This window comes from Mesocricetus auratus, unplaced genomic scaffold (genome assembly GCF_017639785.1).
Source record: "Mesocricetus auratus isolate SY011 unplaced genomic scaffold, BCM_Maur_2.0 Super-Scaffold_6730, whole genome shotgun sequence".
Lineage (NCBI taxonomy): Eukaryota > Metazoa > Chordata > Mammalia > Rodentia > Cricetidae > Mesocricetus > Mesocricetus auratus.
The window spans coordinates 66,901,076-66,926,745 of record NW_024429184.1 but is presented as its reverse complement, the minus strand read 5'-3'; the positions used below and the strand labels follow the sequence as shown (position 1 = coordinate 66,926,745).

The 25,670-nt window shown below is 41.9% G+C and overlaps 1 protein-coding gene across 9 annotated transcripts in view; it reads right to left on the bottom strand.

Moving 5' to 3' along the window:
- Asph (aspartate beta-hydroxylase) overlaps nt 1-25,670 on the bottom strand; it is a 194,237-nt gene that overhangs the window by 5,254 nt on the left and 163,313 nt on the right. For 8 of the 9 annotated variants that reach the window (XM_013110944.3, XM_005066736.4, XM_013110941.3 and 5 more), the window contains 4 exons: nt 25,453-25,590; nt 9,772-9,907; nt 7,426-7,517; nt 6,938-7,071 (listed from right to left, as the gene is read on the bottom strand). In XM_013110944.3, the coding sequence (XP_012966398.1) occupies nt 6,938-7,071; nt 7,426-7,517; nt 9,772-9,907; nt 25,453-25,590 (500 nt within the window). The remainder of the gene's footprint in view (nt 1-6,937; nt 7,072-7,425; nt 7,518-9,771; nt 9,908-25,452; nt 25,591-25,670) is intronic. The other variant, XM_040741466.1, reaches the window with a different exon arrangement.

Below are 25,670 nucleotides of genomic sequence, written 5' to 3'. Positions count from 1 at the left end.
ATAGTACATGTGCTCTGAATAATATATGCAGTATACTATCGGGACTGAACATGCTAGCCTAGCCTACGAATGTACGTGCTCTGAATAATGCAGGTAATACACTATTGGGACTGAACATGGTAGCCTAGCTTCTGGTACACATGTGCTGAATGTTGAGAATTAGCCTACAGTTGGGCAAGGTCATCTAATGCAAAGCCTGATGTATACCAATGTGCAGAAGTGCTAACGTTATCGGAAACCAGTATCCAGCAAATCCCAGCAACAGAGCATACTCTAGGGTCTTGGCTGGTCATCCAAGGGATGGAATAACCGACTGAAGTTGGGCTGCTGTCTCCCAGCATCACTAGAAGGTGCTAGTACATATTGCTGACCCAGGAAAAGGTCAAACTTACAAGTTCAGTTTCTACTGAATGGGTGTCATTTCTTCACAGTCTTAAGGTTAGACACAAGTAGAGCTGTTATCATATTAAGTTGGGGAATGTTTGAAGTTAGCACATTTGCCCTTTTTTTTTCACCGTCAGACTTCATAAAAGGACATGGTAGACATTCAACTTCATAGCAGAAATTTTGAAACAGACATGGGAAGAAAACAGACAATATAGAAAAAACAATAGATTACCAGGAATAAATTTTACATCATTCCTTATGAAATATGACTTAATTTGAGAAAACTGAAAATATATCTTGGATACCAATGGAAGTTATTTGGGCATCAGAGAATTTGGAGACTATTTAAACGTCAACATATAACTCAAAATAAAGCACAATTATTCTCCATTGTAAAAATGAAATTTTCCAGGAAATTTTGATAGGTGTAATAAAACCAAAGATTTAGGCATGTTTAAAAACTTTAATCATCCCATTCATTAACTTACATTTTCTGTGAATTAGGAAGAGTGATTCTCATGGAACATACTAACATATAAGATGACGTCAGAACCACTGTTTATGGCTTTTCAAGTATTGTGTACCATATGTGTCTTACCTGCAGCTTGTGGGTCCCATGTGTCCCATGATAGTTATGAATATAGCCTAACATAAAATCACCAACTTACTTAATATTGTGGGATATTTTTGTAACTTGATCACATGATTCTTGAGCATAAACTTTATAGGTAACAATGTAGTTTTGCAATGTTGAAAGGTTTGACATGCCTGGACCATTAATTAACCATTTTTTTTAAATAAAGCTAAAACTTGAAGGCATTTCCATGAATTGTACACTGAATTTTTCTTTTAAAATATTCACTTTAAAGTATTTTACTGACATCTGGTGTGTGCGCGCGTGCGTGTATGCGTGTGTGTTGCTTGGAAGCTTTCCTCAGCTGCATACAGGGTCAGAGCACAACTTACAGGAGATGGTTGTCTTCTTCTACCATGTGCATCCAAGGGTTGAGCAAAGGTTGTTGAACTTGGAAAGAGGCACCTCTACTCACTGACCAATCTCACCAGCCCCTGATAGATTTTTTTTTAAGTCCTTAAGAGACTATGGGGAGTTTGAGGAAGTATGATCAAGAATCTAAACTGTCTGCATGGTGAAAATGAGGTCAACATGGGCTATCCAATGATCACAAAATAAAAACTACATGGGGCAATACGTCCTGCATTTCTCCCTGGATTTTCTGTTTCCACAGAAAACAGCAATGGTAATTACTTAGTGAAGATCCTTTCCTTAATACTGTCCTTTATCCTTTCACTAGTTTAGAGGGGGAATAGGTACAACTGCCGCTTCAATTATTCTAAGAGGCAAAGGAGAAAGCACAATAGAACCTCATCCAAGCCCGTCGCAACCTGAGTTGACACTGGTTATGAGCAGACATCACCAGCCTGGGAAAGAACTTTTCACACAACAAAGAGACAGGGTGTGAAATCATCCCAAGACTGATGACATCTTCTGAATGAAAAGCAATGGCTTAGTAGAACACAAACATAATTTCCAGGCCACTTGCTTTTCAAGAAAAGCTCCAATAAATATGACTAAGTCATGACAGAAATATGATACAGCCAGCTAAAAGACAGTGACACGCCCCAGGGTAGCCTTAGGAGGCAGCCCCCTGGAGTTGGTCCCACAGCCCTTTTGTGAGGACTCATGATACAGGTCTAGGGTGTAGGGGATTACTGTCTGAATATCTGACCACTGAGAGAAGAAGGCTACCTCAAATGCAAAAGATGCAAGAATATCCAGTAACAAAATAAAGCAAAATTGCATTATCCTTCAACATCTCAAATTATTATAATTCTAACTAGAGATAATGACATAATGGTGGCAAGGCATACTTAATAGCTATAATTTTGTCACACAATTACCACCAATATTAGTAAGGCTAGTGATGACTATATGCTTAGTCTTCCACCTAAAATTCCTACAGACAAAATTGTCAGTGAGCTTTGCTAGAATGTTCTGAACAGGGCAAAACTTATAACATCATTGTGGTTTTTGGACCACAGAAACTTCATGAAGACAAAACCAGCTCACCCAGGATGGGCTGATTCTGTAGAAGCTGTGGAAATTCTGTAGGTGTGCTATTACAGCTCAACACTTTAGCTCAAGATCACGGCCCAGAGATATTCTCAGTGTCTGAGGGTGCCATGCTGAAGTGACCTACAAGGCATTTGGTTCAGAGGTCAGAAACAATGAAAGTCAACCTTTACAAATTCTGATCTACTGAGGTTCCCTAGTGTGGAAATTCTGGTACGTGCCCTCACTGATGCAAGACTGAGTTATCGGACACATCTGTTCTTTCTCTCCTCATAACACACAGACAGAACCAACCCGCCCCCAATCCCGCCCCAGCATCTCACTGTTTTGGAAGCCAGGGCACTTGTGTTCTTGCTATGACAGCTGCTAACTAGCTCTGACCATGGCAAACATTTCACTTATGGCCTCAGTTTATCCATTTGCATGTGTTTGGAAATGAATAAGATGGACTCAAGGGTTCTTTTCAGCACCAAAGTTCTCTTAATTCTTTGAGAGAAACTCTTGACTTTGATGAGCTCATTCTTTATGCGATAAGATGCAGCAGGCAAATTTTCATCTAAGGCATGTGCAGTGTTTTCTATGTTGCTCAATGTCAAATGTGAGTACAATAAACTCCACAAAGAACAGTTTTTTTCCAACTACTATTAAAACAGGCACTCCACAGCACAGTTGGGTTTGTAGCATTTTCTCTCAGTCCCTTGTGGGGAGAGGCTTTCAGCTGGGTCACCAGAGGAATTCCTCACCTGGTCACATCAAATCTGTCCCTCTCTGGGCCTCTGTCCATACTTTATACCTTCCTGCTCTTGATTCTAAGTTATCAACAGCAGGAGTGACTGTGACACAGATAAGAACACTGAAAGACAAAGGGAAAAGGGGGGGAATGGGAAAGAAAAGCTCACAAGCCTGCACTGGTTAGTGTATGTCAACTTGACACAAACTAGAGTCACCCAGGAAGAGGGAATCTCGACTGAGCTATTGCTTCCACCAGCTTGGCCTGTGGGCAGGTCTGTCGGGGGCATGTTCTTGGTTAATGGTTGATGTGGAAGGGCCACGCACTGCTGTGGTATTAGCCCTGAACAGGCAATCCTGGGTTATACATGAAAGCAAGCCAGGCAAGCTATAAAGAGCAAACAGCTCTATTCGATGGCCTCTTCGTCAGTATCTGCCTTGGCTTCTCTAGAAGATAGACTGCAAAGTATAGGATGAAATAAATCCTTTCCTCCCCAAGTTGATTATGGTCAGTGTTCTATCACAGCTAAAATTAGAACAGAGCCATAGGATGAGATGTCAGACCTGAGCCCAATTTCTGATACCAGGAGTGGTACAGGAGAAGGGTAAGAAATAATGTTGGGGAGAGAGTGGTACTAAACCAACAGGGTCACACATACTATACTGATGCCTTTAACTTGTCAAATTGCTCGGATGTAAAGTGTAGTGATATATTACGTATGATCTATTAAAGCTTGCCCAAGGATTCAGAAAGCAAACTCAGTCACAAGCCATAGAAGTCAGGCATACACCTTTAATCCCAGCATCCATAAACTAGGAGGTGGTATGACACATCTTCAATCCTAGGACTCAGGATTAAGAGGTAGACAGATCTCTCTGAGTTCAGGGCCACCCAGATCTACACAAGAGTGAATCAGTGTTAAAGAGAGTTATCCCTCACACCTTTAATCCCAACATTAGGGAAGAATATAAGACAGAAGCAAGGTCTCATTAGAGACATTCATTCTCCAGCCACAATGAGAGGTTACAGTCTTGAGATCTGGTGAGAGATCAGCCCATTCAACCTGAGGTAAGAAGCTAGTGACCAGCTGCTTTGTTTTTCTGATATTCAACTTGAAGCTTGAACCCCAGTATCAGTCACTGGTCTTTTATTATTCGTGGTACAGTAAAATGTTACTATTCTGTATCAAGAGCTTACTTTCCACTCTTCTTCACTTTGGAATGTTTCACTGTGTCACCCTCAGCTGTTGCTACCATCTCTTCCCTTCACACAACTCCCCGTCTGTGGGCTGAGCCCTTAAGTTTGGTGTCAGAAGCCTTCATGCCATGAGTTGGCCTTGGCAACACGCATTCTCCCACCTTCCCCTTCATTTAGTCTCTGCTATCAGTTGCTGAACCACACAGTGTTCCTCAGGTTTGGCACCTTTGATTTCATAGATGTGTTGGAATGTGTTCTCCTCTCAGCTTTCAATACCTATAACTTGCTTTTTTTTTAACTTTTTTAAATTATTTTTTTATTTAGGTTAGAAACAATCTTGTTTCACATGCCAATCCCAGCTCCCTCTCCCTCCCCTCCTCCCCCACCCTCCCCACCAGGTCCCCCAGGCCCCCACCCAATCTCCACTCTGATCCCCAAGGAGGGTGAGGCCCTCCATGGTGGATCTCCAGTAACTGCCATTTCATCCAGGACAGGGCCTAGGCCCTCCCCCAAGAGTCCCAGCTCTGAGAGCCTCCCATATTGTGGCATGGGCACTCATAACTTTCTTGTCTAAAAGCAAAAATAAACAAGCCAAGGAAACCACAAAACAAAACACTACCCAAGATTACCAAACCTCTTTAAAGGCAAGTGATGTCCTGACCAATGATCTATTTGTACCCTTTGACCTGTGCTCCTCTTGGGCTATGTATGTAGTGTTGGTTTTCCTACAATCTTGCTAATCATGTATGTCTGGGAGAGGAAAGCCTCATGTGATCCACAATTGTGTGTTCCATAACCCTTGTCTCACTCTCCATTCTGTCCCCTATCAGAGACAATAGATTGTAGAAGAAAATAGCACCCTGGTTTCTCAGTTCTAGGAGCTTCCGTTTCAGCATGATCATCAGGCTAATGGACATCAACAGCAATGATGGCTGGCCAGGGACCTCTGAGGCCCACACTATGCACATGGCCTAAGATGGCAGAGTGCAGGCCTTATTTTTATGAGCTGAAGTTGGATCACAGTAATTAGCATACTTTGGATAAATAAAAGACTTCTAGGGCAAAGAAATGTTTAGGTGGAGCCCTACCAGTAGCGTCTATATTTATCCAAAGAGGTTGGAATGTTTTGGAGCCTTGTTCCAAACCCCGCCTTCAGGTTGCCAAGTTTCAGGCCCCTGCCCTGGAGTTGACTCAGTCCAGGCTCCCCACCTAAACATCCCACCATTGGGGGCTCCATCCCCAGAGGGCATTAAAAGCCCCCACCTCTGGATTTACCTCATGGTTCCTGGTTTTCTGCTCCCCTGGGGTTACCCAGGAATGCTTTGACCAGATTAAACCTGAATTTATTCATTTGGTTTAACTGACCTATTACAGCAGCAGTGGGTTTTCAGTAACTGGGGATATTTTTAACCTTATCAAAAAGTATCTAGAAATATCCTCACAAAAGACAGAACTTTCGAGGCTCCTTCAAGGGTGGCTTGTTCACAAGAGGGTGAATCAGCTGCTGTGATTAGAGAAGGAGAAAGCACTTCGTGGAATTCTAATGTTTGCTGTAGCCCTGCTGATGCCAGCAGGAGGATTAAGCGCTTCTTAGGCTCATTCCCTTTAATCCATGCCACAATGCTGCAAAGTTGGTATTATTGCCAATTTTATAAGCCAGGAAGCCAAGATTTAAAGAGATTAAGTGACTAGTCAAGATCACATAGTGACAGAAATGGTTCTGTAAGTGGCAGTCACTCACTGAACCATGCTGCCACAGAGCAAAGCAGACTCCACAGGGTAATTTCTTCAAGGAGGCAGACTTCCTACACATATGCACAAGTCAAGTTGTGGAACCTTGATGGAGGATGTCCTTCTGTATATATGTTTCTCTTATTGGCTGATGAATAAAACTGATTGGCCAATAGAGGCAGGAAGATAGGTGGGAGTAGGAGACAAGGAGAATTCTGGGAAAGGTAGGCAGAGAGAGACCATGAGTGAATGCCATGTAGCCACAAAAGGAGTAACAAAATCCAGGCATTCTCTGGTAAGCCAAGACCACATGGAAATACGTAGATTAATAGAAATGGGTTAATAATTAAGACAGAGCTAGCCAGTAGAAAGCCCTAGTCATCAACAAACAGTTTTATAATTAATAATATCCGTGTGTTTATTTGAGGATGAAAAGAGGGCAGCATGACCTGGCAGGACAAGTAACACCAGCAACAGAACCTTAAGTCAATGCAGAATGTGGGAGTTCAAGGCAAGTGAACAGACTCTGAATGCAAGGTTGTCCACCTAAAAAAAACAAGGAGGCTGGGCAAGCAGATGAGTGCTCTAGGGTAAATGACAGAGGCCCTCCCTGACTTGGAATGGAGTCTCTATACTTCTAGAATGCACAAAGGTCACAGGCTAGAGTCCAGATGCAAGTTCTTTCATTCCTGTCTACTTCAGCTACAAAGAAAGGACACATCCCATGAACATAGATTTTCTATAAGGAACATCAGTTGTTGAGTGATGGGTGAAATAGAAAAATGACAAAGGAAATATACCTGGTCTCATTTGCACACCGGATTTTGCAGCCTTCCTTGGGAATCACCAACCCTAGATGCATTCGGAGCCTGCAGTTTGTGGGTCCTGTGTGTGGCCACACATGAGTTCCAGGGTGCATGATGGAATATTTGATCTGCACAGAAAGTATGACACCCAGTCATCCATTTGTTAATGTGTGGACAAGCAGCAGAATCAGCATCAACTCATAGGAGAGTCCTTGTAGCCCTTGGGATTTAGAGTCACATATTATTTCCTAGTGAAGGAATTTAAAAAAACAAGCACTCTCACGTTCCATGGAGTGACAAAACACATTTTCTACCTTCAAATTTTGACACCAACCATGGGAAGTTATGCTCCATTAAAAATTGAATGGAAAAAGAGATATCCATTATGCCAAGGGAAATACTCATGGTTTTGTAAAGGTCAATTTCACCTCTTTCCTGACAACAAACTGTGTTCTTCCCATCTCTGAAAACACCCTTGGTACCTGTCCTCTCCTGCATCCTGTTGTCTCAGAGAACTTTTCTAGTAAAGTACAGGTCTTAGGGGCTCCTTTACAGGCATTCTCATTTTTCCTTCCTAGAATAAAACACGATAAAAAGATTGTGAGAAGCAAATCACAGTTGCCATGATGCATCTGTAGTTTCAGCTACGCTGAAAGTTAAGTAGGAGGATCACTTGAGTCTCAGAGTTCAAAACCATTCAATCAACATAGTGAGACCCAACTGAAACACACACACACACACACACACACACACACACACACCCCAAAACTAAACTGCATAAAACTTTATCTAATCCCATTTGAACCATTTTTGCTTGTAGAATCACCACCACAGGAATGTGAAGGCCAAGAGAAAGAAAGACAGAGGTTGCTGTCATCACAGGGCACTTAAATGTGCAAAGTGAGAGAGAAGAGTCTGTCATTCAGATGACAAAGACTGAGAAGCTATTGCTTATTTTCGAGATTAAAGAGCACTTAAGACAAGAGCCATCATAGGTTCAAGATTCTGACATCTGTTGGAGGATAACAACTTTGTTTTAGTCAGTGAAACCCACTGAAGACTTCTGAGCCACACTTTCAAGTCACTAGTTTGTGCCAATTTGTTATAGCACACACTGGAAATAAATGAAGCCTCTGAGAGAGAAAAGCACCTTATATTCTACACCTAACCTACAATGTATTTCTAAGGAATGTCAAAACATTTTAAGTTGAGATTTAGTCTATTTTTCAATGTTCAAAGAATCTTTAATATTGATAAAGTGGCATTTAAATGAAGAGAGTGAGGGTCTTTGAGCAGAAAAAAACTTAATGAGTGACTGTAAAAGAACATAGATTCTGGGGCATTCTCTTCAGCATCCCGGACCATGTAGAATTTCCCCACATGCTTCTTGGGAAGATGTGCTCAGAATGTACGCAGTACCACTTCCTCTCATGGAGGAGAAAAATAATGATTTTTTTAAGACAGAAATTTTTGTTTCCTATTCAAAATTCCTATAAAAGAAGCTACATCCTACATCTACAGATGAGTTTCACTTTAATGTTAATATGCACCAAGATAATCTGATGCTGAAAACAAAATGAGTTCTAAGAGATGCAATGCCATGACTTCTGCCTCAGTCAAATGGAACACTAGACTTAGGAAACAGCTCATGCAGTTTTATTAGTTCTTTGCATATGAACTTTTTGCTCTTTCATTGAGTACACTGCTAGTTGCTCTTTTTAGTTAATAATAGTACAGTCCCACTAGCCAAACAACTCATGTTAGTTTGGAGAACAAACATCATAATGCACTCTTTAACCCTGACTTTCCAGGCATCTATGAGCCATGTTAGGAGAAGGCTGGCAGGAGACCATAGGTTATGGCCTGGGATACTCAGGCTGGGGCAAAACCTCATAGCTTGGAAAGCCACCAGAGCAGCTGGGTTTCCCACAGCACACTGGTGAGCTTGTGCAGCACTTGACTGGTCAGTTGTATCAGGGCTACCAAATGGGTCCTGTCACCAGGACTTTGCCTAGTCAGGTCTGGGTTAGAGACCTCTAGGCACATAAAAAGTGAGGACCCCTAGTCTAATTATCTACAATGTGAAAGGAATAGAGAATTCTGGAATGGTGTTCAAATGACCTCAGGTCTAGACCATGCTTGGATCATAAACACTCAACTGGCAAAGTCCACTCCAATATTCCCAGGTCAGAAAAACTGAAACCTGAACTATTTCTGGTCTCAAGCATCAATGACACGTCTTGTATATTTCCTGTAGTCAGAAAATACATATTCGCTCTCAGGAGAAGGTTGTGCAGTAGTGGTCCAACATCAGTGGCTTGCAACCTGTAGATTTACAATCCACATGTGACTGGTACGCCAAACACCAAATTCCCATAGTGCTCACCATGGTCAGATGCTTAGAGTGATGTACTATGCTCACTGCACCCAGGAAGGCAGGCATTCAGCTAGTATTACGTGGAGGACAAACTGGCACACAGAGGGGCCAGGCAGTAAGCGAAAGAGCAGAGAATTGGGAATTCCAGTCCAGCTGGCATGGACCCAACATCTAGGCTTTTAGACAGGCCTTGTTGATGGCTACTTTGGTTATCTACATCTGGAATTAACTACAACCCCAAAATGTTTGGGGTCAGCTGTGAGGGATTTTTGCTTAATTAAATCATTTGAAGTGGGAAGATCCACTTGTGATCTGGATCTTGGAGGTGGGAAGACACACCACTAATATATCAGAACCTTTGGTTTCCCAGGCAGCTTTGTCGGCAGAAGACTCCCACCACGTGTCACCTGGTCAGGGCATACAGAAGACAATTTAGAAGCCAAGGGCTTACCTTGCTGCCACAGTGTGAACTGACTCCAGTCCCCCTTCTCACGAAGGTTTTCATCCTCAGGCAGGAAGAGACCCTTGGCTTTATCCATCACCATGAGGCCTTCATCACGGATTAACTTCCAGTTTCTCTCTAAAGACTTCAAGGAAGATTTGGTTTCACTGAGATGAAAAATATGCTTCACAGAATATCTCATAATGACTTCCTTATTTGTTTAAGAAAGAAATAAAATTCTTGCTTACATTTAGATTGCTTATTTTAATTTGTTTGGAACCTCTTCTCCAGTATATTAAGAAAGAAAAAGGGAGAGAGGGAGGGCGGGAATTGAGATAAGAAGGCAGCTTATTATTGGTTAAGAACACTTGCTAGCTCCCCTATCTGTTAGACCCTAAGTTATCCAATAAGCCCCACCTGCCTAAGAACCAGGAAACTTCCTAGAATGCTGGGAATTGTAGTTCTTAAAAATAACAACAAAGCCTCATGGGAAAGTAAGTTGACCTATGGGTTTTGTCCATAAAAGCCAGCCCAATTCATCTAAGGGTCACTCTGCTGGGATAGTTCCAGGAAGTGGTTCTCACCAAATTCCATCTTGGTTGATATATACAATTTTAATAAAGACTTGCTTTAATTTGGCCCAAGATGGTGGAACTGGTCTTTCACTGATAAATCTCAAGATTAACAGCACAACTGTCTTTAACTCAAGTTTCAGAATATTCCATGCCCTTTGTGGGCATGAGGTAAACATGCAGTGAATATACATGCACGCAAGGAACACACACACACACACACACACACACACAATGAAAGTATAAACCTATCCTTATAAACTGTGAAAATCATTCTTACTATAATTATTTGTATTATAACTTGCCTAAAGTTCCTTCCCTCCATCCTCACCTCCCTTCCTTTCTCTCTCCAATCTAACCAATTTTGCTGAGAATGTAATCACTAATTTCCACATGACTCCTGAATCCACACTGGAATACAGACATCAACAGAGTTCCTTATGATGCCATTCAACAAGGTAAGCAGTAGATAAACACTCAAAGGTACTGGAAAACTAGCCACTGGGGCAGGATGCATTTTAAACTTAACAACAAAACACAGATATGTTTAGAATTCAGCCAAACAAACATGTTCTCAACTTAATGGGGCTTGATATGAACAGATTCAGAGACTGATCCCTGGCTCTTGTCACATTCTCACTGTGCTGTCCCTGGGGGCTGCAATGCTGGAGGGAACAATGGGTAGAAGCAGGCAGGATGGGGGTGATGAGTCTACAGAGGATCATGGACATAAAACATGAATCTGGGTTTTGGGAATCGGAATCCCATTGTTCTGTGTTCCATAAAAAGTGGATAGGGGAGCATACACAAGGAGGTACGAACTACCTGGATTTCAGCGAGAATCAGGGATCAGGCATACCACACTGTGGGTGACTTATTAGCAGCAGGGCACTGGACGTGACAGCACAAACAGCATCATTTCCACACACATTGTGGAAACAGCGAGTGCTTTCTGGAAGTGGACTGATCTGCCTTGTGAACAGTACTCTATCTTTACAGTTAATCAAGAAAAATGACTTACTGTTGGGTATAAAGAATCACAAGATACAATTAAAAATTTTTTTTAGCCAACCCAAGTTCCAGGCACTCATGATTTAATGTAGGAAAAAAAATCTGATTGAATCAGAGTAACTGCACAGGTAGAGGACTCAACAACAACAACAAAACAAATACAAACCAACAACAACAAAAGGGATGTTCAGATTTGTGTGGGGAACTCCACCAGCCCAGCATGAAGCTCCTACCTCATACATAAGCATTTTCTCATTTAGTGTACACTGCAATTTGATAAGTCAACAGGTTGTAACCTACTGTGGGAGCAAGCAGGTGACTCTCAGCCAGTCACTAGATGCCACCAGTCAAAGAGGACAGACTCAAGTTGCATCCAATAGGACCACTTAGCCTTGCTTCCACTCTATAGATACAATCAGCTCCTGGGGAGAGAACTCTGAGAAACTGAATGCAGACTGCTCCCCAACTCTGGAGTCGCCAAGAAGGTCAATTGAGATCTGTAAGGCTGGATTCCTCATCCTCTCCTCTAACACCAGGGACCATTGTTATATCATGGGAAAACATGAGGGCAAAAGATTTTGATGAGAGGATGTTCTGATAACTCTGCTTCTGTGAGACCCAACGCCGCCTCTCTTCAGCCTGAGCACTTCTTCCTCCAGTCACCCGTGTGGAGGGGTGCCAGTCACCCGTCCTTGTCCAACACAGTCCAACAACCACTTTCTCTGTTTACTCATGCCAAGCTAGCAGCTTACAGCCAGGAAGTCCAAGAGCGCTTTCAATAAAGGGACACTCAAAAGTCTTTGCTGCGGTAGGTCTCCAAGTGAGAGCGCTGGACGATTTTGTTAAGAATTTGAAGATAATGGGAAAGAAGAAAAAGTTCACCAGAGGACTTTGCAGTCTGGGCACACTCTGAATGCACCTAAATCGCTCCACTCCTCGGTGTGATTGTAGCTTGTTCAAGTTTCTAGATAAATCTGTTAGATTCTTGTGAATCTGTCACATAGACAAGGAGAGAATTAGCTATCTAACACTTGAAATTGCTTTCCAAATGACGTTATTGGAGCCTTATAAGGGCAAGCCTTTGCTTCCTCCACCCCCAGTATTTTAGAAAATCCTTTTATTTCTTTTGAAAGTGGATTCAAAGGGCATCTTTGGGAACAGCTGATCTTTTGTTACTAAAATAGGGCACAGAGTCCCAGGAGAAAATGTTAAAGTGATTGTATCACTCAATTTAATTTAAATTTTCTACAAAGAACAGGCTGTCTTTATATAAAATGTCAGTCCTGCACCTTCACCTTCAGCCTTCGTGGGAAATGTTGCCAAGGTATTTTTCCATAGTAGTATTTTTCTTTTTATTGTGAGTGTGTGTGTGTGTTTTTAATTAATTATTTTACTGGTAGGTGGGGGCATATATGTGTCACAGTGTACATTAGAAGCTTAGAAGACAATTTGAAGGAGTCCTTTCTCTCCTACCATGTGGGTCATGGATCCTGGAAATCACATTCATGTGACAGCTTGGCAGCAATCACCTTTACCTGCCGAGCCATATAACCTACCTGGATTTTGTTTTAAAGCTTTCTGTTCCCTTGTATGTGGAAGTTGTGCCAGGTGACAGCTCCAGCTTAGAAAGCACAAACAATCCAGGGGAGGGAGCCCTAGTACCTGACTTCAAACCACGTGCTAAAATGCCACACATGTTCCCCATCTTACTGGCCATGGTAGATCTTGGTTGTCAACTTTAGTGGACCGAGAACCGCCTAGAAAACTAGTATAGCACACATCTAAGAGGCAGCCCCATGGATACTTCAGAGACTAGTGGTATGAAGGCTGGAGAAGTGAGGGGGGGAAGACCCACCCTGATCATGGGTGGTATCATTCAATTGGCTGAGAGCCTGGGTGAAATTAAAAGCAGGAGGTGGGGGGGGGGCGCAGAACTACTGGCTTGGCTGCTTTGCTTCTCTGACCTTCAGCTTCCCAATATCTGTCTTTGGGTTTTTATAATTAGTGCTATAGACTTTCCTCCCCCCTCCCCCCTTCCCCCCTTTGCCTCCCTCCCTTTCTGAGACTATACTTCTCTTGCATGTGTGAGATTTTCTCCTGCTGTCTCTGTAAGAAGACATCAGACTCCAGCCTTTGAAGTCATTTTCACTAGCAACTTGAGATAGGTAGGGGCTTAGACCCGAAGCCTCCTATGCATCTGCATCCTTTTTGCTCTTCCGGTCTCTAAGCATGGAGCAGCAAGTATTGCTCCCCTTAGCTCTCCAGGCTGCAGGCAGCCACTAACCGGCCTCTGGTCACCTAGTAAATCACACTCTGGTCACATGTATGTTCTATTGGCTGTGTTCCTTTGCAGACTGCTAAGACCAACCAAGAGCTACACAGATTTTTGTTTATGTCCACTGAAGAGCATGAACGTGTTATTTTCTCTTTTGAGTCCAATACTCTGTCATAGAAATTAATGGCTGGAAAGATCTCCACTGTTGCTTTAGGGAAGCTTTTCTCCTCGGGAAACGCAAACTGACTCTTGGAGTAGTTATTAAGCCCACAGCCTGCAGGCCTGTACCCAGCAGGGCCAGTACCAGAAATCCTCTCTCAGCCTCCCCCTCAGTCATCCCTAAGGCACCCATGGAAAGAAAGAGGGTCACACTTTGGCACAGAAGCTATACTGTGGTGAGCATTAGCCTGTCCCCACAGAGTCCCCAGGAATCAGGGTTGATATAAGTTCCATGCACAATAGTTCACACAGGCATGCTCAGGCACTGTGGGAAGGGCCTGGAAATACTTTTAACTATATACTAAGAAAAAAGTATATTTTTTTCTAATTACACCGAGTACACATGTATGCATGTGTGCTAGTCAGTTTTGCAGGTACAGCACATATCACTGACTGAGGGGCTTAGGAACAACAGAAATCTTGTTTTTAATTCCTGGCCACTTAAGTCCCAGATAAGGAATTAGAAGATTTGATATCTATGGAAGAGCTATTTCATAGTGGTGCTTTTCACCAGAAAACTCAACAATGATTGCTCAGGGTAAGGCAGGAGACTCGTAAGTGCCCAGCTTCATGATTGAATCTCCTTTCAAAATTCCCACCTCTGAATATCTTCACCATGGTAGCCAGGGATTCCACAGACACGGCAGGGACACAGCATCCAGACCCCAGCAGAGTGTGTCTGTGTGTGTGGTGATGGTGGGTGGGGCAGAGGGGGGTTGTACAGAGTAAAAGGGTAAGAGAGAAAATATGCATTTTCCACAGCTGTCTGAGATGCATAGAATGTTTGTTTGTTTTTTTAAAATTACAGCAGAAACTTGGACACAGAGTGAGCAATGCCTACACATTTTTCAAGGCTTCCTTTGAACTTGCTATGTAGACTGGACTGGCCTTGAACTCTCAATCTCACAGAGATCTGCATGCCTCTGCATGGGATTAAAGGTGTAAAGTTTCCTTTGAAAAATGATCTCTTTGGCCCTGAATTCATCCATTTGATAAAACCAAAAAGAGAAATTAGTGATCTTTTAATCTGAGCTGGTTTTTAGGAAGCCAATGCCTTTGGATACATGTTGCTTCTTGTAACTTTACATAGACATCTGTCATTACAGGGCTACATGACCTCATAAACTATGATCTACACTTAGCTTTTGAGTAACCCTCAGCTATATTCATCTCTTTCCTCATCTACAAACAGACTTGGAACCTCAGGCACTTCTAACTGCAGCCTGCCAGGGTTGCTTCCACCAAACGTTCTAGCCTGTCCCGCCAGCTTCCTCAAGTCCGCCCCCACCCAACGGCCCTTTCTAACTAACATCCAGTTGTTTTCCAGTCTTCTCTTTGCTCCTCAAAACTGACTTCTGCAAAGTCTGTCTTTTGAAGCTGGGGTCACAGCTCAGTGTCATAAACAATGGGTTATACTCTTTGGCCCCTCCTCAAAAAAGTGAAGCCAAACTCATTTTCACTATTCTCTTCACTAACTTCTCACGTCATGAAAAAAGTCCAAGCTTACAATGAATGCAATGGTCTCTGCCCAGCCTGACCATACTCACAGTTCCTTCTTTTAAATGCTTCTTTGCTTGCTTACATCTAAATAAGATGCATACATCACTATTCTTGATTATGGATTATAGACTTTATTACCCACCTACTAAGGAAGGTTAGCAGCTTAAAAATTTGATGGCTTTCTTTTATTCATCTTGGTGATCATTAACGTCACAAAGCTATCACACATCCGGGTAAATACACATTCAAATTTTTTAATATTATGACAATCAAGTATCATTCATACTTGAGCTGTAGTGATCACTCTTCATTTCCAATGTAGGCATTCTGCCCCCTTTGGTGCCTTAGTTTTCTAAAGCATGTAACCAATCCCTTTACTGTCTCTGAAAAAGTATGAGATCTGTTAATGCCACAGATGAATGTGCCTACTCCAATTACCTGGGATCCCAAGGGCTTCAAATTCTGGAGCATTTTGATCAGTGACAAATAACAATGAAAATAACAAAACATACAACTTTGTTTCATGCACAAGATTATGCAAAATATTGTATAAAGTTGCCTTCAGCCTTTAGGGTACAAAATGCATCTGAAACACAAATGAACTTTGTGCTCACTTCGATCTCCAGGCATTTTGGGTGCAGGATTCCACATTTTGTCAAAAAACACATAGAACTGTTTCTCCTTTTCCAAGGTAACATCCCACAGGCCACTTTCACGGTGTGATCCACACCAGCTGCTTCCGGGGCTCCATGGCCTTGCTTGACCTGGGACTAGTGCTAGGCTGCTCATAATTCTTAGACTGCTGTTCTTGAAAGAACATATTGCAGGTAAAGCTGCATGCCTAAACATATTTGAAGGTGTGCTGACCCCAATCAAAGGTTAGACTATGTACAACGTACATTTTTGGGGGATAACTAATAATTTCTTTGTTGTGGAGTATTTTTTCACTGTGCAAAGATGTGTTACATTTGGCTATGGCATGGACTATAACTGTGAAGGTGTGTTCCTCTTGCTTGCGCTGATATTGGTTTAATTATGTAAAGATGCATTTGTTTCCCCTTGTGTGCCTCAGACACCTGACTGGTCTAATAAAGAGTTGAATGGTCAACAGCTGGGCAGGAAAAAGATGAGTGGGGCTGGCAAGGAGAGAGTAAATAGGAGGAGAAATCTAGGACTAGGAGAGAAGGAAGAGGACAAGAGAATGAAGGAGATGCCCAGGGCCTGAAGTCAGGTGTCCACCAACCAGCACACATAAGCAGTAGTGAAAGTAAGATGTACAGGAGGAAAGGGAAGTAAACAGCCCTGAGGCAAAAGGTAGATAAAGAGAAACAGGTTAATTTCAGTTCAAAGAGCTGGCCAGAAATGAGCCAAAGCAAGGCCGAGCATTCAAAACTAACAATACATCTCCATGTCGTGTCCTGATTTGGGAGATGGTTGGTGGCCTAAAAAGAGAAAGCCTGGTACATTTCTTTTTACAGTCTTTCTTGTTATCCAATGTGATTAGAATCTCTTTTTATCTTGAAATATTCAATTGGCAAAGGCTAAGGAGATTCAGTGTGTACGATGATAGTTTTTATTTGTATATTTTGTGAAGATCAGCACATCCACACCCAAATTCATGACCACACCCTTCATCACCCACGCTGCATGCTACAAGCATCCAGTTGCTCCCCTTGTAACTTAAGACTTTGTGCCACTGGACCAACATTTCCCCATTCTCTCCACTCCTTAGCTCATCACAACCAAGTTTGACTTAATCAGATTTCACACATAAGATCACACAGAATGTATCTTCCTACGCCTGACTTTTATATCCTTTTGGACCACTGATATTGTTGCAAATGAAAATGCCTCCTTTTCAAAGGCCAAGCAGTGTTGGCCTGGACATATTTACCATGTTGTTTGTTCCACGTACCTGCTGGTGGACACACAGAGTGTTGTTGCACGTTAGAATATTGTGGAAAATGCTGCAATGGTAGGAGTTGAGGGATGGGGATCAATGCTGATATCACTTTCCCTGGACTATATACCCAAAAGCATGACGGCTGGGTCATATTGTATATAGTGGCACTAATTGTTTTGCGAAAAAAGTCTCTCACTGTTTTCCATAACGGCTACACTTACTTACATTCCCACCATCAATGCCTGAGAAAGTTCTTCGCTCACTGACATCTCACTGAAGTTTGGAGTTTTATTGACTAATGATGTTGGCCACTTTCACATATCTGTTGCTCATCTGCACACATTCTATAGGAAAATTTCCTAATCTTTTTAAATCAGACTATTTGCCTTTGAGGTTCATGAGTCTTCATATATTTTACATATAAGATCTTCATTATACATTTACATTGTAAATGTTTTCAAATTCTATAGGTTGCCTTTCCATTTTATTGATTGCTTCCACTGTGCAAAAGTTTAAATCCCATTGCTCTTGCTTTTTTTTTTTTGAAGGCTTGTGCTTTTGAAGTCATACAAGGAAATCATGCTAAGATCAATGTCTTTTTTATATATATAAAACTTTAAAAGCATCCCTGCCTTATGCTGTTTTAGTACTACTGTTGGGTACCTGACACCTTTTAGACTTCCACCCCCCCCACCTCCTCCTGCCTTCCCTTCTTCTCTCCCTCCCTCCCTTTGCTTTTCAGACAGACTGCTTACTTTGCTAATTTGATTCTGCCACCTATCAGCTGTGTGATTCTGGGTAACTTATCGATTGCCCCAGGTTCCTCATTTTAAAACCTTTCGAAAGTCTCTGAGAGTATTGTGGGGAGGGACAACTCCCACTAACCCTTCCAAAAGCCATATGGAAACCTACAATTATGCCTTTTCACTGGGTCCTCACATGGCCTGTCCATATCAACAAGAGGATGAATAGATTTTTTACATATAAAAGTCATGGAGAAAGGAGAGAAAAATTATATTTTTGCAGCACGTGTTGACACACACCTTTAATACCCCTGCTGCAGAGGTAGAAGCAGACATATTTCTAAGTTCCAGGCCAGCCTAATCTACATAGTGAGACCTTTCTCTAAAAAAAAGAAAAGTTGTTTTTAACTTGTAGAAAAACATAATAGAAGAACCCATAGGGCTCAGAGTAATCTAAGTGAGATGTTCTGGATGATTAGTGGTTTGGAAAAACGGAGAAAGCGGACAGACAGCTGAGAAAGTCCTTGTGGCTCAGTACTTGGGCAGGTTCTGGTAGTAAATGAAACACAAGGCTGTGAACAAAGGGGTGTGTCGGCACCTGGGCATTTATCTAGAGTTAGAATAGCCATGGCACTTTCATATGTTATATACCAAGTCTTACTTAACTTCCTAGGAATATGCTTAGGGTTTATATTAGGGATTATATAACATATTTTGGAGTGATAATTATCGTATTTTCGGGGTTATATACCTTTCTGAGATAACATCAATTGTCTTAAATCTTAGCATGCTAAGCCATTTGCAATAATGTTCCAGGCTTCAGGAAACAGCATCAACACAGAGGCATTGCCCATCCCCCACCTCTGGGCTGGGGAGAGCAGAGCTGAGGTAGAACAGAGCACAGGCCACAGAAAGCAGAGTCTCACAGCAAATTCTCTGTGTAGGGATTTTAGTAAAACCTCTACAGATCAAAGAAACAAATTCTCTTGTTAATGCATTCTGACCAGCTCTCTGTTTTTCTAAGCTTGAATATAAAGATAAAAGGAAAATGCTATCATTTCTTATTGTGAAAATAAAGCAAGACCAGTCAAATGAAAACAGCAGAAGTTATTTATTCTTAGCTTGAACAGAGTAGGGCTTGGCCACCTGTGTCTTGAGGTGGGGCCAAGGGAAGACTGTGGGAGGCCTGACAAGCAAGGTGCCTTGGCTTTGTCTCATTAAGTTGTAACCATGGACAAAACCCAGGAAAGGTGTTATTAGTGAATCAGACCCCCATCATTTGAGCTAATGTTACAGAAGTCACTGCCAAGTGTTCTGGACTGTCACCAGAGACAAGAGTATGGTCTTCTGTGAGCCTAAATTTTTTTTTTTGGTTTTTACGAGACAGGGTTTCTCTGTATTGTTTTCGAGGCTGCCTCTGCCTCCCGAGTGCTGGGATTAAAGGCATGTGCCACCACTGCCCGGCTGTGAGCCTAATTTATACTGAACTGCTTTCCTGGGTTGATTATTTTAGTGAAGTTAGTTTGCCAGGCAGGCTTCTGAAGGCTTTAGGGGCACAGATTTATTGTTGTATAGCCTTTGGACCTTTGCATTTGCCAGAAGAAATATCCCAAGTTGCGTGCTCCAGGGACTTTGATGGCAAATGAGACACAAAACACATGCATGGCACATTTAAAACATTGATCTATACATGTGCACATCAAGCCACAGACCATGAACTACAAGGGTAGGCATTTTAAACCAAAAATGGACTAGAAGCTATAAGCAGTCATTCGGGAATATCAAATACTGCACTTCGAACTCCTCCAAAGCACTGGCAATAAAGCCAATTATTTTTCCATGTTGACAAATACTGCAAGCTCATTTACTTTGAGAACGAGAAATGCCTTTCAACTTAAAATAACTCAACAGACTATGCAATATTTTGTTCTCTGCCACACTTGGTTTATAGATGGTGATCTTAGGCTCTTAGAAGCAGCTTTTGCTATAGAGAATTAATTAGATTTCTCACTCGGGCCCACGAGGGAACTGAAGGCAGGGTGAAAGACAGGATGTCTTCTTTACATTTGGGCCACAGCTAACCTCTGAACACAGGTATATAAGTCATACATGAAGTGTCTATCTGAAGCTCATGCCAGGACTTTGAGAATAAACTTGGGAACCCTAGACCCCTTTTCTGTTCTTCCCAATGAGTAGAGATTTAATCTCTCTGCATTTCACTCTTTAGTTGGGGTATCAGGAGCTGTAGCTGAGCCTAGTCCTCTGACTTTTGGAAGCAGGCCTTTTGCCCTCCTGCTCTCTGGCTTCAGTCTCAGTACCTAACTGCACACAGGAACATCTTAGGGTCTGGGTTCCCTCGTTCTGTGTGTTGAGTCTGAACGAAACCTTGCAAGAGAGAAGAAACTGATGCAATTATTTTAAATGTAGAGACAAGCGGTCTCCACTGAATGCTTACTCAGTGTGCCAGAGCAGACAGCAAAAATGTTCCTGCCCATAAGAGTGGGCTCCTCCTGCAAGGCTCCCTTTAAGCACAAAGCTCTCAGTCATTCAGTCACCTCAGTTTGGTTTTACTGCCATTTCCAGTGAAGATATCACTGAGGTCCAAAAAGTTTGAAGTGTGCCTTAAAACAGTAAGATTAAACTATCATGTAAATCTTAAGAATTGCTGTTGAAGCTTACCTATAGCTCAGCACCTACTTTTATGTAAAATTGCTAAGCCCCTTAATTTGTAGCTTAATTCCATGGTAAGTCTGACATTTTTGCTTCCCCAGTCCATTTCATTTCAAAGCAAGTTCAAGTTCATTGAAAATATTCAAATATTTAATCACAGAGCAAGAAATGTTGCAGCCCTAACATAATAACTACTGGTTAATTCTTCTCTTTGTCCAGGTGAAGTCATTCATACACAATGGAATTCCTAGAAAGAGCAGCATCTAAGGAGCTAGACAGAACGCTGTTCTAATCCATCCTTCCTTTGCTCTCTGTCACTCCACTGGCAAAGTACTGCCAGGAACTTCTCCAACTGAAATAAAACCACATTGTGAAGAAAGGCAAACGTCTCCCACATGCTGCTTGTTTGCTGACATGAGAGCAGCCGGTCTCAGAAGCTCAGAGTTGAATGCAAGAATTTTTCTTTTTTCCTGGTATTGAATGTAAGGAAGCAACATCAGGAGAAAGAATACCATGGGATGTTGTAACCTACAGCTTCAGGTGCTCTTGGTTGCACCTATTTCTTGGTTGCTCTATGCAAGTATTTTCATCTAAACTCGCCACACCCTAGTGCTGATCAAACTGCCAATCTGAAGCAGAATGGAATTCTCAAGGTGTGATGGTTCCTCTCCTTATACAAGTAATAATTTCTACTTTCAACCTTACAAGGTTTTTAAGCCATTTCTTTTATCAATCTCTCATTTAAATATCTCCCAGGAACTCAGTACTCTGATATTTGTGAACTGTTTACAACCACCTACCCACCTGTACAGAAAATATACCCCAAAGGGAAAATACCGTTGCAATACTTTCCTGGGTTTCTTCCATCTAGGTTTATAACCCCATTGCCAGATCTGCTGAATTCTAAGCTATCTAAGAAGAGGAATGGTGAGAACTGACAAAGGGAGGAGGTAGCATAGGGCTACATTTTACTCAGCCTCATCCCACATCACCAAGAAAACTTCACTCTCTGCCTCTGAACACACTGAGTATCCTGAATGAAGACATACTGGTAGAAAATGCAAGTCACTCAAGGGACTTAGACACACTCTAAGAAATTATTTTAAAAGCATTCTGGCCAAATGTGACAGCCACAGTATCTGGAAGGTTTCTGTTTCAAGATATCAGTGACTAGATGATGACACAGAATGTTCAAATTTGGGATTTGGAAATGGAAGGCTATCTTGATGTGAGTGATATTTAGTCACCACTGGTAGCAGTTGCCCTGAAGTAGTTTTTTTCTTAAAAGGTCATTCAGTGCTTGCTATTAATATTCCTGCAAATTAAGGTGGCAAAGTAAAATAGCATCCCATAGAACTGAGCTGCCAGATGTCACCCACACTGAGAGTCCATGCTGCTGGACTCTCAGGTTAACAGGCAGGCTCTGCTTCACTTCCTAAAGAAAGCTGAGCTTGAATCTGACAAGTGCTGAAACCCAGAAGCTCAGTTAAAAGCAATTACAAAACGAATACTTGACTAACACAGGAACATATGACCTAAGAGCAAATGCCAATAATGCTGAAGGCTGTTGTAGGACACAAGGGAGGACACTGACTTAAGAGTAAACTGGTCTGGACTAAAATCCCAGTCCAGATACCATTACAAATGGGAACTTAAGCAAGTGTCTTAGCTTTTCTCATCTGTATTTCACCCATGTATAAATGGGTAATGATCTTTTAGAGCTGCTGTAAAGATTAGATTAGAAATACTACACAAAAGCACTCAGCACATTGATGGCTGCTAGAAGGCATTCAGTGGATGATAATTATTACATTATTATTCAAATAATAAAGGATACTTCAAAATTAATTTTACAGTTGCTTTTAGAAATTCACAAAATCATGTAATTTTAATTACAACCATCATGGTAACAATAACTAACATTTATTGAGCATGCCTGTTTATTAAATCTTCAGAACACAGGTAGAGTCAGCACCATGCACATTTTGCAGATAACGAAACTGAAATACAGAGAACATAGGCAATGTCACACAGCTAGTGGAGTGACAGAACATCCAGCAGGCAGGGTTGGCTATGGAGTGCACACTCTAAACTACTGCACCCTTTGGCTTTGATGATGAAGTTAGGTCCTTCATCATTCTACAGATACCTGCTTTCTTTGTGTTTGAACTACTACACGCTATTATGTGCTATATATTTTGAAGGGATTATCCAGCTCTACTTCACGTCCCATACAATTTACTCAATTAGTTTTTGTAATTCAGTGGGGTTTAGGAGATGCAGAGTTGAGGAACCATTAACATTTGAATTTTAAAACAGTTTCACTTTGGAAAGTAAGCCCTTTCTCATTAGAGGTCACTCATTCCTCATTATCCCAGCCAGGAAGACAGTTTTCTGTTCCTGTTGACTTGCCTAGCGAGGACAGCTCACATGAACACAATTCTATAATGCACTCTTCTTGTAACTAGCCTCTATCGCTTAGTATGATTTTTTAAAGGTTCATCCATGTTGTACTAGCTATCAGGTCATCGTTACTTTAATTGTTGTAGTGTAGATAAACTGATTACCACATTTTGTCTATTCATTCTCACTTTGAAGGACCCTGATTTTATGCATTCATTCTGTGTTCAACTATTTGAAGAGCAGCCACACTGTTTTCCAAAGGGGCCAACACCATTTCCCATACCCATCTGAAGTGTCCAAGGATTCAGTTTCTCTGTGTACATTCCAACACTTGTTAATGTCTGTCTTTTCCTTTTTCTTTTTTAAAAATATCTCAGTGGATATTAACACTTTATTTAAAATAATCTAGTTTGGCTTAATACAGCCCCAGTTTTAGTAACACACTGCACTGATAGAATGTTGCCTTTTCTCTTCCCCTATGTGAAGATCCAGTGAGGAGACACCATCTGTGAACCAGGAAGCAAGCTCTTATCAGACACTGTCTACTGCTATCTTCATCTTAGACTTCCCAGAAACAAGAATCTTGAAAACTAAATCTGTTCTCAGATCAGGCTTCTAGCCAGATAATCAACTGGACTGTCTGTTGTTGAAGCAATCTTTGGGTTTCATTTCTGTCACTTGAATTTGAAAGCATCCTGAAAGTGACAGCAGGTATCCCCGTTTCACAAGAGTCCAGGAAATGGTAACAATGCAGGGGAATCAGCAGACCCCAGTGTGTGCTCTGAGAGGAGATGGAATCTTATGAGGAAAAATAACATGACAGACCGCACTAAGAGCTGTACATGGTGGTCTTGAACTCTTTCTGCTCAGATGTGGGCCTCTTAAAAGAATCTGCACACATACCAATGCCAGACTGTTTTTCGTTCTACAAAGTGCATAGAGCCTGAGGGGGTGGGCTGACTTTGTGACCAGAGTTCATGTTATAAGCATATAGTTATAGGGATAAGACCAGTCAAATAGAGCCTGTTTCATAAATCCATTCAGAGCATATTGCGGCTCCTCCTCACAAGCAGACCAAATTCATTGCTAATGTCTAGTGGATCTTAAGGGCTAGTGTATTCTAGGTGTTTATCATACAAAAATGTGACTAAGTGCATGGTGCTTCCCCATGTCCCACATCCGGGTCCTAGAATTAGCAATATTCGTCACTTTTGTCCTCCTCATATGGAAGATCTTTAGTTACTGGGAAACCAGAACATATCATCTTCTACAAACTGCTGAGTCCCAAATATGGCAGCGCATCTGATAAATAGTGTATTTTTTCCCATTTGAAATACAAAACAACATGTAGATTTAATCTATTGATGTAAAGTGTTCCCATACTGTATAGCTATTAAATTCTGAAAATCACCTAGAAAGAGGGATCCCTAATAGAAGAGTTGTCTTCATCAGATTGGCCCTTGGGCATATGCGTGGGAGCATTTATTTTTGATTAATGATTTATGGAGGAGGACCCAGACCCCTGTGGGCATTGCCAACCCTGGGCAGCTAGTCCTGGGATGTATAATAAAGTGGGTTGAGCAAGCCACGGAGAGCAACCCAAGGCCCAATAAGCAGCACTCACTCCACCAAGCTCTCTGCTTCATTTCTTTTTTTCTCCAGCTTCCTGCCTTGAGCTCCTCTCCTGGCTTCCCCTGGTGATGAATTTGGACCTATAAGCTGAAATAACCCTTCCCTCCCAAGCTGGTTTTGGTCAGTGTTTTATCACAGCAACAGAAATCAAATTGGTACAGAAATTGATACCAAGAACATGGGGCATTGCTGTAATGAATCTGATCCTGTTGTTTTGGGAAGGACTGTGAGAAGATTTTGGAGCTATAGGTTAGAAAAGGTCTGTGATGCCTCAGAGTTTAATGAGCTGGCATTGGGTGCTTGAAACATAGAAATGTTGTGAGAGGTACAGATGATGGAGGCTTGGCTCATGAAGTTTTATCTAGAAGATTCTTTACTAGAAATAAAATACCATAAATAAAATAAAGGTGTGGCTGTGCACACCTTTAATCCCAGCACTAGGGAGGCAGGGGCCGGGGGATCTCTGTGAGTTCAAGATTAGCCTGGTCTACAAAGGGAGTTCCAGGACAGCCAGGGCTGTTGTACATAGAAACCCTGTCTAGAAAAACAAACAAACAAAAAAGACAGACAGGCAGGCAGGCAGGAAGGAAGGAAGGAACAAAGGAACGAAGGAATGAAGGAAGGAAGGAACGACGGAACGAAGGAAGGAACGAAGGAAGGAACGAAGGAAGGAAAGTAATGCCTTTTCTCTAACACTCCTTCCACAGCCTGTGGTTTTAACAAGAAGTAGGTTGGGTGGGCACTGTGGAAACTGACACTCACCTTCACCAGTTCGGTATAGCCAGTTTCCCTGGGTGTCCACCATGGCTGAGCCTTTAGACCATTCACATTGTAGAGGGAACGCTGCCAGACAGAGGCGAAATGTCCTCTCTTGTGCCCAAGTTCATACCACTTATATGCCTGAAAGAACAGAAAGGCTGTTTCACACTGCTCTTTTGGAGGAAACATTTTTATTTCAAAATTAAGGGAAGTTTCATAAG